The following is a 15,037-nucleotide window of genomic DNA, read 5'->3' on the forward strand; positions in this document are numbered from 1 at the left end:
GAATTAAAGTTCAAAATCAGAGGGGAAAAGCATAGTGTAAATAAAAAAATCAACAGTGGCAACAGTATTGAGATAACCCAACAAAAGGAAGACATCTACACTCTATCCGAAATAAAGTAGGTAGAAGACTCACTTATACACAGTAACATTAACAGTACACTTTACATTATGGGAAAACATCCAACAGGTCATTACGATCAGTGTCATTCAAAAGAGACAGTTGGGCATATCCTAGTAACATGTAGAAAATATAGCCTATAGAAAGTCAAGAACTGATCACACAATTAGGCCTACGGAAAATAGATAAAGAGTATATTCGAGTGAGTATTTGTTTTTTTGTTTTTTTAAGCACAATTTGACTGATTAGACGACTTTAGAAGAAATAGACGTCGAGGAAGACCAAATCATCCAGAAGGAGGCAGTAATGCAACGTCATGAAAATGCCAACTGCCGTAAAACGTCAAAGAAGAAGACACTCCGATACAGTAGAGGGCAGTATGCTCGTTTTTACTATGGTTGCGATCCGCCAGTAAACACAGCGAGTCTCTTTAAAGGAGAGGAGTTGTCTGGCCAAAAAATCGCTCTATTTGTCACTAGGCGGGTTTTTTTAATAATAATACATTTTTAAAAAAGCTAAAGGGGTCTTCCAAGTTGTCGAGCGAGAAAGTCGTTAAGTTGGTAACACTGCCACGGTGGTGAAACCTGCAGCCTAATTGAGAGAGAAGATGCCAGCAGCAGAGGAATCACATGGTGGGTTTTAACTTACAGCATATAGATGGCGTTATATTGTTTTCAATAGATTGTAGTTTGACTAGAGAGACGAATATGCTGGGCTTTTCACGGTAACACTGTACACCACCCAGGCAGTATATTAGTTACTCATTAGCGTTAGCTTAACACGGTAACTAAGCTAGCCGGAGGTGTGTCGAAGACCGTTTCCCTGTCGATATGTGGTTCCCCTTACTTATCTGAAGAACCAGACCATATCCCCAACCAGCTGTCTTCTAAGATGCGTAATGCCCAACTTTACACTAACCATAATTTAGCCTAGCCCCAGTTTGTGCCTCTCATGTAACTAGTTATTAACACTAGTATATGTTCGGGTCACAAAGGCAACCGTCGGTTTCTTTAACCGGCGATGTTTAAGAAATTAAAAAGGTCGTTTAATAACACTTTAATAACGTTACCGCTGTTCTGGCGGTATTTACAGATTCCCCAAAGACTCTTCTAACCATCTGGATGAAAAATATTCCGCCAACTGCACGATGAGAAAATATTTTTGACCCGTTTCCCAAGTTGCGACCATCTTTGTTCTGACGAGGGGGGGGCTACGAGAAAAATAATTTTAACGGGAGGGAAACAATATACGTAACTGGCTTTATGCTATAACGGTGTTAGCTGTCAGAGAACACACAAGACATGTATGTTAGGTTAGCTAGGTAGCGGAACAAGGAGTGATAAGTGTCTCAGTATTGGGGTCCGGACCTGGGCTGATCCAGACCACGGACTCGCTGCTCACATGTTCAGTTTTTGAACAAAATATCAGTGCAGTCTGATTGTCAGGGTAATCGGGACCACATACGGGGCAGACGGAGTCTGCATATCACAGGAAATATCTACTGAGCAATAACAGCATCCGAACATTATTTCAGAAAGATATTTCATATGTAGAATCTTATTGGAATAACGTTAATTTGGTTAGCATCCTTAACTGGAAAAATATCTGGAAAGTACCTCATAAATGTCTAATAAGTAATACAGTTAAATACATCTCTTTCATGCTTTTACATAAATGTTATCCCAACTAACCTTTATTTAAAGAGATTCAAAAGTGATGATAATTGTACCTTTCGTGCTTTGGCTGCTGAAAGTGTTTCTGGCTTATTTTGGGGCTGCTCTCATATACATTGTTTTTGGTCTGATATTAGTTCTGTCATTGTTGATCGTATCCTTCCAGACTTTGTTTTATGTGTTGAACATATGCCATAATTAAGTCCAAGCACTACTATATTATCAACTTGTTTTATTATTTTGGCAAAATTCCTATTTATATGAACAAATTTACTAAGGTTAAACCCTACTTTAATATACAAAAAAGTAACTCCACAATATATGCTAACACTTATTTCCAATGCGAACACAATTAAACTTACAAATGGATGTTGTACCCTCAACATTTCTGTTATGTAATTATTTTATTTTATTATATCTTGCTTTATGTTGGCCCTGCTTTTAATCCCCTGGTGTCTTCTCTTCATTCCTGTCCTGAATATGTTAGATTTTGTCTGTTTACAGAATAAAGGTCTGAGATTTCTTCAGATCAAAGAAGACTGATAATGTTAGACTGATATATTTACTCATATTGTAGTAGTTTTGTCATTTATAAAACAACATTTCTAAACATCATAAATGCTGTTGAAGTTGCTTGCCTGCTCTTGAGAAGAGAACAAGGAGGTGCCATAGTCAGACTCACGTGACACAGTGACTAGTGGGCATTTTGAGACCAGTAATGTGGTTACGGGTCCAGAAAAGTGTGGGGAAACCTGTGATAAATGGATTGCTTCACTTCTGTGCTTCAGGAGTCAACAAAGTTGTGGACAACATCTGTAGGCTTTCTCCAGATCTGTTGGCAGAAGCAGTGAGTATATTTTATCTCTAGTTGTATATATCCCCATGCAGCCAGCACAAGTTACATTTTTACAAAAGGGGAACTAAGCATACAGCATAGTCATTGATTAATATTTAAATGAGTAATATAGTTAAAGTGCTTAGAAAAGAAGCACCGCACAAATCACACATCATGTTGTTATTGATGTTGTTATTGTTGGCCTGTAGTATTTGTTGGATTACCACAGGCACATAATGAATTTCCTAAATGACAATAATTCAAACAAACATGCCTCTTCACACGTCATAATATAACCTAAGATTTGCAACAGGATGAAGTTGTTGGGGAGCAAAGCTCTCAGTGAGATTAACCATTGGATGTTAAATACAAAGTAATAGTGTTCATCTAGGAATATTAGCAGCCATACTCTGCACAAGTCACGCAGGATGTGGGGGTGTTATACTGTAGTTCTGATAACTAATCTTATAATCTCCACAGTGTCAGCACATTCTGACTTATCTTCAAGGACAGACTAGAGGAGTAGATTCAGCTGAAATTTCTGATGTGAGTCAATATTTCCTTAGAATATATTTTTTTAACTTATAGTAACCCATCTTCCAAAGTTCCTCTTTCATTACTTGTGTTTTTTTTTCTTTTCTGTGCAGAGATTTCAGAGAGCTGGAGTCAGACTTGATCATGAAGCTCTACAGAGCATGATCAGATTTCTCTTGTTAACATTCAGGTATCTTTTGTCATATTCTTTTTGCCTCTGAATATGGTTTGTCAAAATGTAATAACTGGTGTTTCTTCTCCCATGTAGCCCATGCTTATTCCATATGTTATTCATCAAGGCCCTGCATGTCGATATGTTTGTCCAGTTTCATGTATTTGTATGTTGATTCCAAATCCCCTAGATAAGAACATGTCAATACTATTGGCTTCAGTTGTGTAATGGAGCTTTAACAGCTTTTATCCTGGATTATGGGCCTGACATAAGGCTAAATCATACATAAAGAAGCACACTGTTGTACTGTAAGGTGTGATATGGTGTAGTCCCTCATTCGTCCAGGAGCGTTCTATCGTAGAAAAGGTTTCAGTCGTAGTCATCTGGACACTGTTTTCAGAATCAAGGCGTTTCGGCTCCCATCCGGAAGTCATTCTCAATTGTGCATGTGAGAATGACTTCCGGATGGGAGCCAAACGTCTTGATTCTGAAAACAGTGTCCAGATGACTACGACTGAAACCTTTTCTACGATGTAAGGTGTGATCATTAATATTTGTATCACCAGGTCAGCTGGGAAGAACAACCTCTCTGGGGATGACCTTGTGTCGCGGCTGGAAGAAGGCAGTAGTAACACATGGCCTAAAGCTTCCCTTCAGGTGTTCCACAGGTTGTGGAGTGAACATGGTGCATTAGTCCATGCTCAGCAGGAGGTCCAGGCCATGCTCAGTATCAGCCAAGTATGTCCAAATGTAGTGCATTAAAGCAGTGTCAATCATTCAAATATTTTTTGATGACCTGAAGACAGATTTTGTCTATTTTCAAGGCTGATGAGACTTACATTGTTTGTTGTTTTGCTATATCTTTCTAGTTAGTGGACATGCAGTGGAAGCTTGGCATGGCCGTGAGCTCCGACACCTGCCGATCTCTCAACTCCCCATATGTGTCTCTACTGCTGAAGATCGTTGAGCCCTCTGGACAGATTTGTCAGCGGTCTTTTGAGATGACCATTCCACAGTTCCAGGTCTACATTTGTTGATGTGAACCTAGTGTTGTTGGTGTCATTTATTTCTGGCTTGATTTTGAGATTCTTTTTTTGTCGTCTGCAGAACTTTCACAAGCAGTTCAAGGAGATGGCAGCTGTTATGGAGACTGTATGATGGTTGCAAGCACACCCAAGTGCTTGTCGCAATTACACCCCAGTTTACATGCAACCAATGAAAGAACAGTTTGACACGTTTGTCTGCTGGCTGTCTCAATTGTCTGCGTTGCACTTCCATTTTTCCACAGATTGCTCCTAAATGATTTTTAGGACCTCCAGTTGTTAAAATAGTTGAAAATGCCTGTATTCACTTTAAATGCCAAGATTGAAGTGTACTTCTTCCCATCAACTTATCCAGGTGTCATGAATTTAATTTTAGGGACATGTACTGTACACTCAGTTGCCAGTTTATTAGGCACACCTAGCTAAAACTAATGCAGTCTTAACACGACCGTCCTGCAATAAATCCTACCTTCATGAAGGTTAGAATGTTCTAGGTTTGTGGTGCTGTTCAACTGTATTGCATTATACAGAGAGGTGTTTCTGTTGTTTAGCCTACACTCACTTCAGTTGGCCTCTGATTTTGTACTTTAGACTGAACAGAAAGAAAATACGTTGCCACAGTGAACACAACAACTGCTTATGTTGCTGTATTTTTATCTAGGGTAAGAGATTGTGATTAGCCCACAATACAGCATCCTGTGTACTATATAGTTTGAATATGGTGGCTAAAATTTCATATAAACTTTGCAGCACAGTTTTTAGTTTGAAAAGCTTGTGACTTAAAATGATCCATGTGAACTTTTTACAGTCCTTTTGCTTTTTGTTGATGTTGATAATAAATTATGAATACTTACTTTTACTGTTTGTGTTTGCCCTGCTAATGCTGAAATGCATACTGTGTGGTTCTGAGGAGGCCTTTACCTTTTTTCTACTTTGGTCTGTCCTCAGTTGGATGCCATACAACAGTGATGCAATAAATAATTACTAAATGTAAACCTTCATTTCATGGTTATTTGATCCCAACTTCACAGCTCAGAGCAAATCAAACTAAATGCAACACTACATTGATTGAATCCTGTAAATTGGTGTCACTGTTATCTATCATCTAACTACCCTGTATATGTAGAATAAACAGAGAAATAATTCTGATCTACCTTTGGGTAGTTTTATTATATTGATATTATATTTATTATAGTAGTTCCCCATGTGAAGTCTGAGAATCTTAACATTCTGGTGGGGAGTCCAGAGGGTCTGCAGCAGATTTAGGGATACTTAAAATATCCAGTGTGCAGATTGTATACGATTGCATATTTTAACCATGATTTCATTCATTCATGCATTTACCGCAATGCATTGTAGACAGTCAATTCAATACAATGGCAACAGTTAAAAACAAATAAAACCATATGATTTCATCAAATGAGGGTCTGGAGGCTAGTGTGTCTATTCGGTGCCCTGCAATATAAAAGTCATCTACATCTACTAAAATATGTACACAGGTCCTCACCTGTAGTGTGGGGTTTGGTAGGCTGCAGAGCTCTAGTGGTTACTGCTTCAGTGATGAGGTTATATATGGCACAGCCACTGTTTTTGGGATAGGCAGAGTGCTTGGAATTAATGCATTTGGTAGATTGGAACTCCTCTAGTGCATAAAGTATATCAGAGATTACACATTTTCAGGACTATGAAACAGCACAGTCTGCTTGTAAACAGTTTTGTTTACAAGTATTGCATATGGTTCATTGTGCCGCAAACATATAGCATTTGGCCAAGTCTGGTCTTCATGACCCCTGCTCGTTTTACCTGGTGAAGGCAGTTGGTAGGTAGGATTACAACCAACATAGTTATAGGCCTGGAGGACTAAAGCCATGGGGGCAGCAAACATTTTCCACACTACCATGGAAGAGGCTTTCCAGTTATTATGCACTGTCGAGAAAGGTGGAGCCTTGTCCTGTCACGTTTCACACAGCGACTCTGCCCTGCCCACTCCTCCAGCACATGGGAAGGCTGGGCGGGTCGTCGACGCGCACACCAGCTCCGCCTCCAAGTCGTTGTGGAAGAAAGGATCACAGTCGGGAGTCTGCATTAAAATGCGATAAACAAGCATCAGTATGCATTTTATAGACCACTGAGAAAGGAAAATGCGCCCGCCAAGCTTATATGTAACAGGATTTTAGGGCTGGGACTGTAATGCGCCGTCCCGTTCTGCGCTCAGGAGCAACGTACAGCGCGTCAAAGAAATCAGATTTCTCAGGGCGACCTGTGTTTACACAGGAGCCATCCAAAGCCACGTTTTAGCAAGCAAGCACGCAACTTGGTTGGGACAGTGCGGTGCAGGAGTGTTCAGCGTTTGACTTACTGCCCATGCAAACAGTGGAGGAACAGAGCAGGGAAGCAAGCTGCAAATACATGACCATATAAGTGAATTTAGTTGAAATCCTTGAAGGAAAACTGTCCATCGGAGAGATTTTTGAGATGTGGATAACATGAAGTGCTGCAGTTGATCGACAGGGCGAGCACATGTTGTGCATGTAGCTAATCGCTTCGTTGGATGAACTTTCACTATGGATGTGTACATGGAAACTGTTGCAAACTAACCACAACTACGCCCGGCCCTGGTTGCAGGGGGATGGTACATCGGCATCACTTTTGAAAGTAATCTTTAGTCCCACATCGCTGTCAACAAGCTTCGGCCGAAAGTCTGCTGGGTCGACATGAAGAATCAGGATGAGAGCGAGAACAGCCCGAAGTCAGACAGGAGGTTGGCTCTGACTTATATCGGCTGGTCTTCGCTGGACAGGCGGACCACCCTTCCCATGCTGCCGTGGCTGGTGGCTGAGATCCGCAGGAGGGCTGAGAAAGGCGACTGCGGCCCCATGGTGCAGCCGAGAGAAGTTCAGCTGATCCTCAACCCCCCCTTCGTCCGATGTGTCCCCTCTAACAGCAACAACGATTCAGTCTTTATATTCGAGCACAAAGCTCAGCTCATCTCTCGCTTCATCCACAACAGCAATGACCTCACCTATTTTGCCTATCTCCTGCGGGGCCAGCCTGACAACCCTGAGTCCGAGATGTCCTGTCACGTATTTAAGGCCTGCGACCACAACCAGGTAGGCCTGCCCAAGTATCAGACATACCTTTAAACACCTAGTACCCCTAATAGCATTGTAAAGAACAATAGACTGAGAAAATGCAGGTCAAAAGGTAATTAGGGGATTAGTAGTGTAATCACTGAAATTAAAAAAAAAATTATATGGAGTATATAAGAACCAGAGGGGTGTAAGTGACATTTGACCAACTTTGCAGGAGAGCCAAAACTAAAAATGACCATACTTTGTCCTGTCCTGACTTTGTTTATTAAATTCAATCTTTAATAATAAAGTTTCCAAAACATGTGGAAGACAATATAATTAACAATATTTTGACATTTATTGAAAAAATATCTTTCAATCACCCTTTGCCCTTTTGGCCCCAAATAGTTCAGCGTTAGGTCGGTTTTTTGATTAATAATTGCTTTAGAATTCACATGTGCCCTTTTGGCAGTAGAAAGAGCTCCTCAAGAGCTTTCATTTCATATGTATAATTATTTTCGCCCAAAATGTAATCTACACCCCTCTGGTTCTCCCCCCCTCATATTGCTGTAGGCACTTAAGAAGACCTGAAGCGAGTTATTCAGTGACCTCAAAAGTCCAGTTTAAACAATGCCAATCTCTCTCTGTAATGTTTTCACAATATTCCAAAGGGATTAAAATGTAAAAATCCTCAGGATCCTTAACTGTAAATCTACTATGATGACAGTGAGGCCCACCTATTTAAATGTTATGATGGACTGAGTTTGGCTTTAAGAGTAAACACAAGACAAAGGAATGTCCTGCAAAGCCTGAAACGAAATATCCTTTAGGTGACAACTATGTTATTTAATCACACAACGTAGATTAGTCAATGGTCCAAACATGTTTGCTTTGGTATTAAGTATTTAGGCCACCGGTCGGTGGGAATGATAAACAGAGCACCCTGGATTTTTGGCAAAGTTAATCCATCTCTGTGCTTTCCTCTTTAGGGGATCAGACATCTCTCTGGTGACTTTAGTGCGAGAACAACTGAACAGGCACAGTATCGAGTCAGCACATTTACATGCTGATCAGCATGCCACTCTTGAGTAATAAACTGAAATGTGGTAAACAGTCCAAAATCAGGAACGTGGGAGTGTTTGAAAAATCAATGTGCAGTCATGTTTTTTGGTCTTTGCTGAAATGCAGTTTAGGTCATACTGTATGTGTAAGGCACTGTGCTCAAGAGCTCACCCCAGTGGCACTGATGTGTGTCTGTGTGTTTGCTTGCGTGTGAGTGAGAGTTTGCAGTTAGAATAAGTGCTTAATACATGTTTTTTTTTGTGTTTATATATGAATCATGTGGTTTGGGGTTGTGCCAACATGATTCTTCACCTGCTGTAAGACAAGCTTGAAGTCTTACACATGCCCATGTTATTCTTGTTTTCCCCAATGAACATGGAAACCTCCTTGGCAAATAATGTTCACAAACAGACATCCAGTTATGCTTACTTATTGCATAGATCTCAAATATGCCTGCGTTGTATCATGTTTCCTTCCAATGTGCGGGGCTGTGCCAGCTGTTTGTCTGCTGGTGAAAGCTGAGAGTAGAAGAGGCAACAAGTTCAAGGCAGATGCACTTTCGAGGTGTCTGGCCTCTCTACTGGGATCCAAATGTTTGCAGCAGTCAGAAAGGCATCTTGAACATAACTCATTCAGCATTACTATGCAACAAAAACTGGTTTGGCAGCCAGCAAGCTAGCAAAATGTGCAAGGTGGACCATGTGGAATGCACGGGTTATTCTACAAGTACACTGCTGCCATGTACAATACCCTGTTGCAGTCATTGTTAATGATTTGATTATTTGCCAGTTATTGCCTTGAGTTTGAAGACATTATACGTCTTTGCTTTGTTTCTGAATGACAGGCATGTTTTCAAAATCTATTCTTAGCTGTAGACATGACAAGGGTACATTGTGTAACGCCTGAAGAAAGACCCCTGGCATCTATCAATATGATGTAAAAGGTTAAAATGAAATGACACTCATGATGTCTTGAAGAACAGAGAAGCTTAGTTGGCTCAAGTACAGTTCGTTAGATTTTGTATGCGTGGAAAAAAAGTTGACTGGAACTGGACTACAGTAGAATCTCTCACTGGGTGACCCTCTGCTGTCTTGTGGGTGCTGTTCATCATTTCACTGACACGTAGTGACAGTGGGACACACTCATGAGCCAAGTCAGGGCAAGAGTGACATACTTGACTCCGCTTCATAAGCTTGTTGAGTCACACCTGTGCTAGCTTTGGTTAGCCAAGGCAGGTGAGGTGGCTGTTAACACAATCACTATCTTGCAAAATGAGAAACCATAGATTCTTATCTGGTTGTCACAAGTAGTGCTTAATCGGCTCTGTTAACATTGCATTGGGAACAAATTGAGTTTATTCATATGTTGACATGTTACATCCAAGCAAGGATACAATATATTGTTAAAGTAGCTTTGCATACGTGAAAATATTGCCTGCTTTTACCTCCATATGATAAGAACACACTATCACAGTCTACTGCTTCCATTATTTCCAGTTGATTCTCTTTTTAGCTGTACAGTACATTGGTTTGTTATAAGAAGACAGACTGCCCCTGATCATTTCATAACTGAAATATACTGTAGGCTAATTGATCTTCTTCTGACATTGTATTGTAATGACAAACTAAAGACACAACATGGATCTTCCATGGAAAAATCACATATTATTTGATGCAAAAAAAAGTATACTGAAGGTTGAAAAGTAAAAGTAAAGAAATAACCACTTAATTTCACTGCCGTCTTGACACATGGTGATTTTCAGTTTTGATATGCCCCATGTTAAGGTGACAAAAGAGCCTTTGTCTTGCTTTGTTGTGAGTTGGGACATGAACATAAACTACGGTGCCTAGTTTGTCCTCGGGCAGATGGAAAAGCACTGGGAGGACGTCATAGTGGTAGTGAGGTGCAGCTACAAACACGTGACAACAGTAAGCCTTTAGAACCAATCCTTGGAGAGCTTTAGCCACACAAACAGATATGTTTGCTTAAGCAACAGCATTTATCCAAGTTTATGCTTGAAGTCACGTTAATAAGCAACAGAATGTTTTTTCAGGTGCCGATATTTTATAAGGCGGTTTCTGATTCAATTCAGCTTTTTTTTCTTTCTTATTGGCTTGTTGGGTTGAACAGTTGAAATTTGGACGAATGAAGTTCAGCTGTAATTGGATTTTCTAGTCTTTTATTTATGTTGAGTCATCTTGAAGGAACTTACATTGATTGCTTTAAACTTAAAAAACGGATTGGATTGCTTCTGCTTCTGTGGGCGAGTGTGTTGGGTTTTCACTGTTTCTCAGTGGTTTAGCTTAATGGTGCTAATAAGTGCAACACAACTATGTGCCAGCTACTGTTTGATCAGATGTTATGAGGGCCCATTGTAGGGAGGTTTGCCATTACATGAGCCATGCACTGAGAGTGCTCAGGACTCTACCAGCTCAGAGGGGACAATCCTCGTGTTTGTTTTCTCCTAAGCTCTAAAGCTGCTGGTGTTCATGTAGACAGGCTTTGGATCACAACCACTGTCACTGATATTGTTTGATAAAGCTAGGTAATGGTGGGTGAAGGTTAGATGTAAAAACCAGCAGGAAGAACCGCTGGAGTGACAGGATATTTTTTGAATAGATTTCCAGTGGAAAACACACGGCTTTCCTCTCTTCCCTAACAGCTTTCTGCCTGTCTGTGCCTGTCTCCACCCAAGAAATGAGCACCTTTACTGGCTCTGTATTGGGTTGACTACAAATAATTAATCAGATCAAATGGTGCTGTGGCGTCATCTTACTCATGTATAATCCAGCAGTTCCTTTTAATGTTAAGACGGCGCAGTCATTTTTTCCTCCGTGACAATGTGGTGGTGGACACAGGCCTGACTGCATGACAGACCAGGCAGTGCAGCTGTGATTTTCAGCCACCAAGGCCTCTGAATTACCTTGACCTCACAGTGTCAGCACTGCTTTTGCCAAGGCAGAACTGCTTTTTTCCCCACAAAGGTAGCCAGTTTGATTTCACGTACTGTTTTTTCACACTTTAACTTTTCAAAATTACGGTGACTTGTTTCAGGTTATCTTGTGCCTATATTTATGTTGCAGCTTAAAGTTTGCTGTTATCTGAAAAGATTCTTTAAATATCTTCCAGAAAGAATTCCAGAAAAATAAGCCAGCTAACAGTTAGAAAATCAATTACACAGGTCAGAGTTTTGTTGGAATGAAGAGATGGCTGAGTATGTACGCCCAACCATCAACCACCCCTACCACCTGCCCTCTTCCTCATCTCAATAGAGCCCTCTGTCACCAGCCACGCACAGCTCAACCCTTGGGAAGGCACGGACTTTAAAATAGCTCATGTAGCCACAGCAGCAAAATGGCAGACAAGTATTTGATCTCTGTGTCTCATACATAAACTGGCCGAGATAGACTTTGTCAGGATGTTTTATTCAAAATCATTCCTTTTGCCGTTTGCCTGCCCTCCCACCTCTATCCTGTTGTTCTGGTCACACCTCTGAAGTAAGACTGATGTATTTTGTTACATAACTTCCCTCCCTAGTCTACATAATAAATATATTTGCTCAACAGTCAGTAGGCAAATCTTATCAGATACGATATGAGATGTGTGTTGAGCTACTGTTTGTTTTAGCGCTCATTGTTGTCTTAAGCACGGTATTTGGCTGACCTTGGCTGTGGCCCTGGTTCTAGGCACTCTCGCTTTTTAGAGAGCTGGAACTGTGTGGAACTTGTGTCTGCCAAAATTATTATAATCTCAACTGTATAAGTGTCTCAAGACTGTGGGATGGATTGGCTTCAAATTCCCAAGTATTGCTTAAGAGTGTGCTTTGAAAGACTTACATTTTCTGTCTTGACTTGTTTGGGGTTTTTTTCTGGATGCAAGTTACCGAAACAGATTTCCTGCTTTGATGGCACCGTTCCTGCAGGTGTTGAACAAGGTGCAAGTGCCTAACACAGTTGAGCAGAAACAGGCTCTGTGACCTTCAAGTCTCTGATTTCTTCCAGCCCTGTCTTCTGTCCTATAGAGTGTGGGCGTTTTCCTGGCTCCTTGCCTACTTCTGTTACCAACGTAGTGTTTGTTCTGTCTGTTGTTGACTAGCCTTAGTTAGCTCAAATCTTGTGCTGTTTTTTTAGCCTTGAGTTATTTAAAGTCTTAGCAGTTTTGAGATTGAATTTAAGATGAAAATAACATTTTTAATATTATAGAAACTGGAAACAAGTCACACTGTGTCTTTTGAGGCAATATGGTTATTGCTATTAGCTGTCTCAGTTGTGTTATGTTATTCTTATGTTGTTCAGTTGTAGGAGGACTGCAGAGAAAACTATCTCTGGCGTTTGGTTCTAGTTCACTTCCCTTTCTCTTTTGTTATGGTTTTCCTCCTTAATGTCTTCCTATTCATCATATCCCTTCGTTCCACTCTCCTTTCTTATAGGTCCCTGAGGTGATCAGCAGCATTCGTCAAGTGTCCAAATCAGCCCTAAAGGAAGACACCAAGCCCAAACAGGAAACTGACGAGGCCTTCTACAACTCCCAGAAGTTTGAAGTGCTTTACTGTGGCAAGGTAGAAATGAATGCACTCCTCACATAGGAAATGTTTCCATTTGATATGGCAATTTAATTAATGCAGCTGAAAAAATTCCAGGTGACAGTTTTGCACAAAAAGGCTCCATCCACCCTCATCGATGACTGCATCGATAAGTTTCGCCAGCATGAGGTCGAGCGCAAGCGCCTGCGACTGCTCAATGGCCAGCGAGGGTCCACAGAGAGTGCCCCTGTGGAGTTCCTCATGGGGGGAGAAGGAGACCCACTCTTCTCTGTTCTAAATGAGAGTATAGAAGACCCCGAAGGCCCTGGAGTGGAGGATATGACTGGAAGTGGAGGTAAGAGCCTCATGTAGATTGAGGATTAGGATTAATTGTTTAATTGAAATAATGTGTGCGCACAACTACAGTAAGAACAAAAGGTAAACACCGAATCTGCAAGTAGCTTTAGTCAGATTGTTACAGCACACAACTGACCTTTCGCTAAGCCCCGCAGCCCTTAGTTACTGTTGCTACACCTGTCAAGCTTTCCGTTCTTGCACAAAACATGTGCAGTTTACAATGGTGGCAGATTTACCCCTTGAAATTCTTTGTAAATTTTGAAACAATGGGTCCTTCATTTTATACAGAGGTAGATAAAAGCAGGCTTATCATTTCTAGCCGGCGAATGTCGATTTTGCTAGCTGTCACTTTTTCAAAAAGTCAAGTTCGAACAAAGTCGAACTAACGTGTAATTTGTTAAAATGAATTAGCATGCCACCCATGTAGTGTAGTGCGTGAGTCTGAGATACAATGAGTTGTCACAAAAGCATGTGTGGCCAGCGATGTCCTTCCGTTGGTGTTCAGAGAGATTGTCTTATCCTTCAGCATAGCTGAAGATGATAAAATAAGAATCGTGTGAAAGGGGTCTTAGATATGTACTTGATGTCTACATATATGATATCGTGCTACAAGACTGAGGCTAAACCTACATGTCCCAGGCAAAAAGTCAGCATCCTCACCAGTTGGTTATTCATGCAAAAGATGTAATGCTAAATAAAGAAACAGCATTGTTCTTGTATTGTTGGTATAGATTATAATTTTATTATTATTATTGTATTATATAATATTTTAAGTATAAGAGAAAATGTAAAATCAGATGATAATATGGTTAAACTAGATAATATGGTCAAACTTGTCTAAATAAACAATGGAGTGTACCTTTGCTGTATGTGTTTCAGATAAAGACCTGTTTAGTAGTGCCAATCAGAGCAGCCTGCGAGGATCGTTCCCCGAGCGGATCCTGGAGGATTCTGGATTTGAGGAGCCTCAGGGGTTTCGAACGCGCTGCAGCAGCCTGGCAGGGAGTATGCAAAGGAAGCCAGGGGAAGGCGTCATTAAGGGTCCCACACGCCGTAGACACTCTAGCGCACCAAACCATGTTCAGCCGTCTGATGCAGACAAGAACCGCACCATGCTCTTCCAGGTAGAGGAAATTTGATAGAAAGGAAGTGCTGTTGATTTGCATGAAAAGTAATGATGTGCTGTAAATTTGCTGATGTCTTGGTTTCAGAATGAGCTTAGCAGCTCAGAGGTTTCTTATCTGTGTCAAGCTGACTGTTGATGGTCAGTCCATTGGTAGAACACAGGACTGAGGAGCTTTATCATAACGGCAATGTTCTCTCATTAAAACCTATGGCTTAGTGTGCACTTAAGTGCCTGGCCAGCACCACAGGATCTATTATATTTGAATTACAGTAATTTGCAGTGTACTGAAAGGAATGAATACTATGTGTGATTGTGGTATAGATGGACAACATACAATGTACAGTTGTAGTAACATTTTATACTCTTTGGATTTATTCCAAAATTGTAGTGGATGTTAGGTTTATGGGCAGAACTGTAAATATACTCCCTTTGTCAATGAGATGGATGGATGTTTTTCACTCACTACCGCCAAGTCATAATTTGTCTTGAAGAACTTGATTCCATCTGTCACACCAGAAAACCAA

The 15,037-nt window shown here is 40.7% G+C and overlaps 2 protein-coding genes and 1 long non-coding RNA gene across 8 annotated transcripts in view; 2 read left to right on the top strand and 1 right to left on the bottom strand.

The window, feature by feature from the left end:
• The first annotated feature begins 494 nt into the window (after positions 1-494).
• commd6 (COMM domain containing 6) lies at positions 495-5,228 on the top strand. The gene is made up of 7 exons (XM_044215645.1): positions 495-750; positions 2,580-2,638; positions 3,107-3,172; positions 3,274-3,350; positions 3,899-4,070; positions 4,202-4,354; positions 4,440-5,228. The coding sequence occupies exons 1-7, from the start codon at positions 726-728 to the stop codon at positions 4,488-4,490; spliced, it is 603 nt and encodes a 200-aa protein (XP_044071580.1). The 5' UTR covers positions 495-725; the 3' UTR covers positions 4,491-5,228.
• LOC122885040 lies at positions 4,865-6,317 on the bottom strand. The gene is made up of 2 exons (XR_006380036.1): positions 6,179-6,317; positions 4,865-5,959 (listed from the first exon to the last, which is right to left on the bottom strand). It is a non-coding gene; the product is annotated as an uncharacterized LOC122885040 (long non-coding RNA).
• Positions 6,318-6,408: 91 nt separating this feature from the next.
• Positions 6,409-15,037, top strand: part of tbc1d4 (TBC1 domain family, member 4) — a 29,268-nt gene continuing 20,639 nt past the window's right edge. For all 6 annotated transcript variants that reach the window (XM_044215633.1, XM_044215634.1, XM_044215637.1 and 3 more), the window contains exons 1-4: positions 6,409-7,485; positions 12,938-13,066; positions 13,148-13,385; positions 14,267-14,511. In XM_044215633.1, the coding sequence (XP_044071568.1) occupies positions 7,090-7,485; positions 12,938-13,066; positions 13,148-13,385; positions 14,267-14,511 (1,008 nt within the window). In that variant the 5' untranslated portion in view covers positions 6,409-7,089. The remainder of the gene's footprint in view (positions 7,486-12,937; positions 13,067-13,147; positions 13,386-14,266; positions 14,512-15,037) is intronic.

Source organism: Siniperca chuatsi, linkage group LG12, assembly GCF_020085105.1.
Source record: "Siniperca chuatsi isolate FFG_IHB_CAS linkage group LG12, ASM2008510v1, whole genome shotgun sequence".
NCBI lineage: Eukaryota > Metazoa > Chordata > Actinopteri > Centrarchiformes > Sinipercidae > Siniperca > Siniperca chuatsi.

What these genes read in the sequence shown, in the direction of transcription:
- commd6 (XM_044215645.1), top strand. Translation starts at nt 726, where the DNA reads ATGCCAGCAGCAGAGGAATCACATG. An exon ending in AGCAGCAGAGGAATCACATG is followed by an intron (nt 751 to 2,579) that starts GTGGGTTTTAAC and finishes TCTGTGCTTCAG; the next exon opens with GAGTCAACAAAGTTGTGGAC. An exon ending in TGACCATTCCACAGTTCCAG is followed by an intron (nt 4,355 to 4,439) that starts GTCTACATTTGT and finishes TGTCGTCTGCAG; the next exon opens with AACTTTCACAAGCAGTTCAA.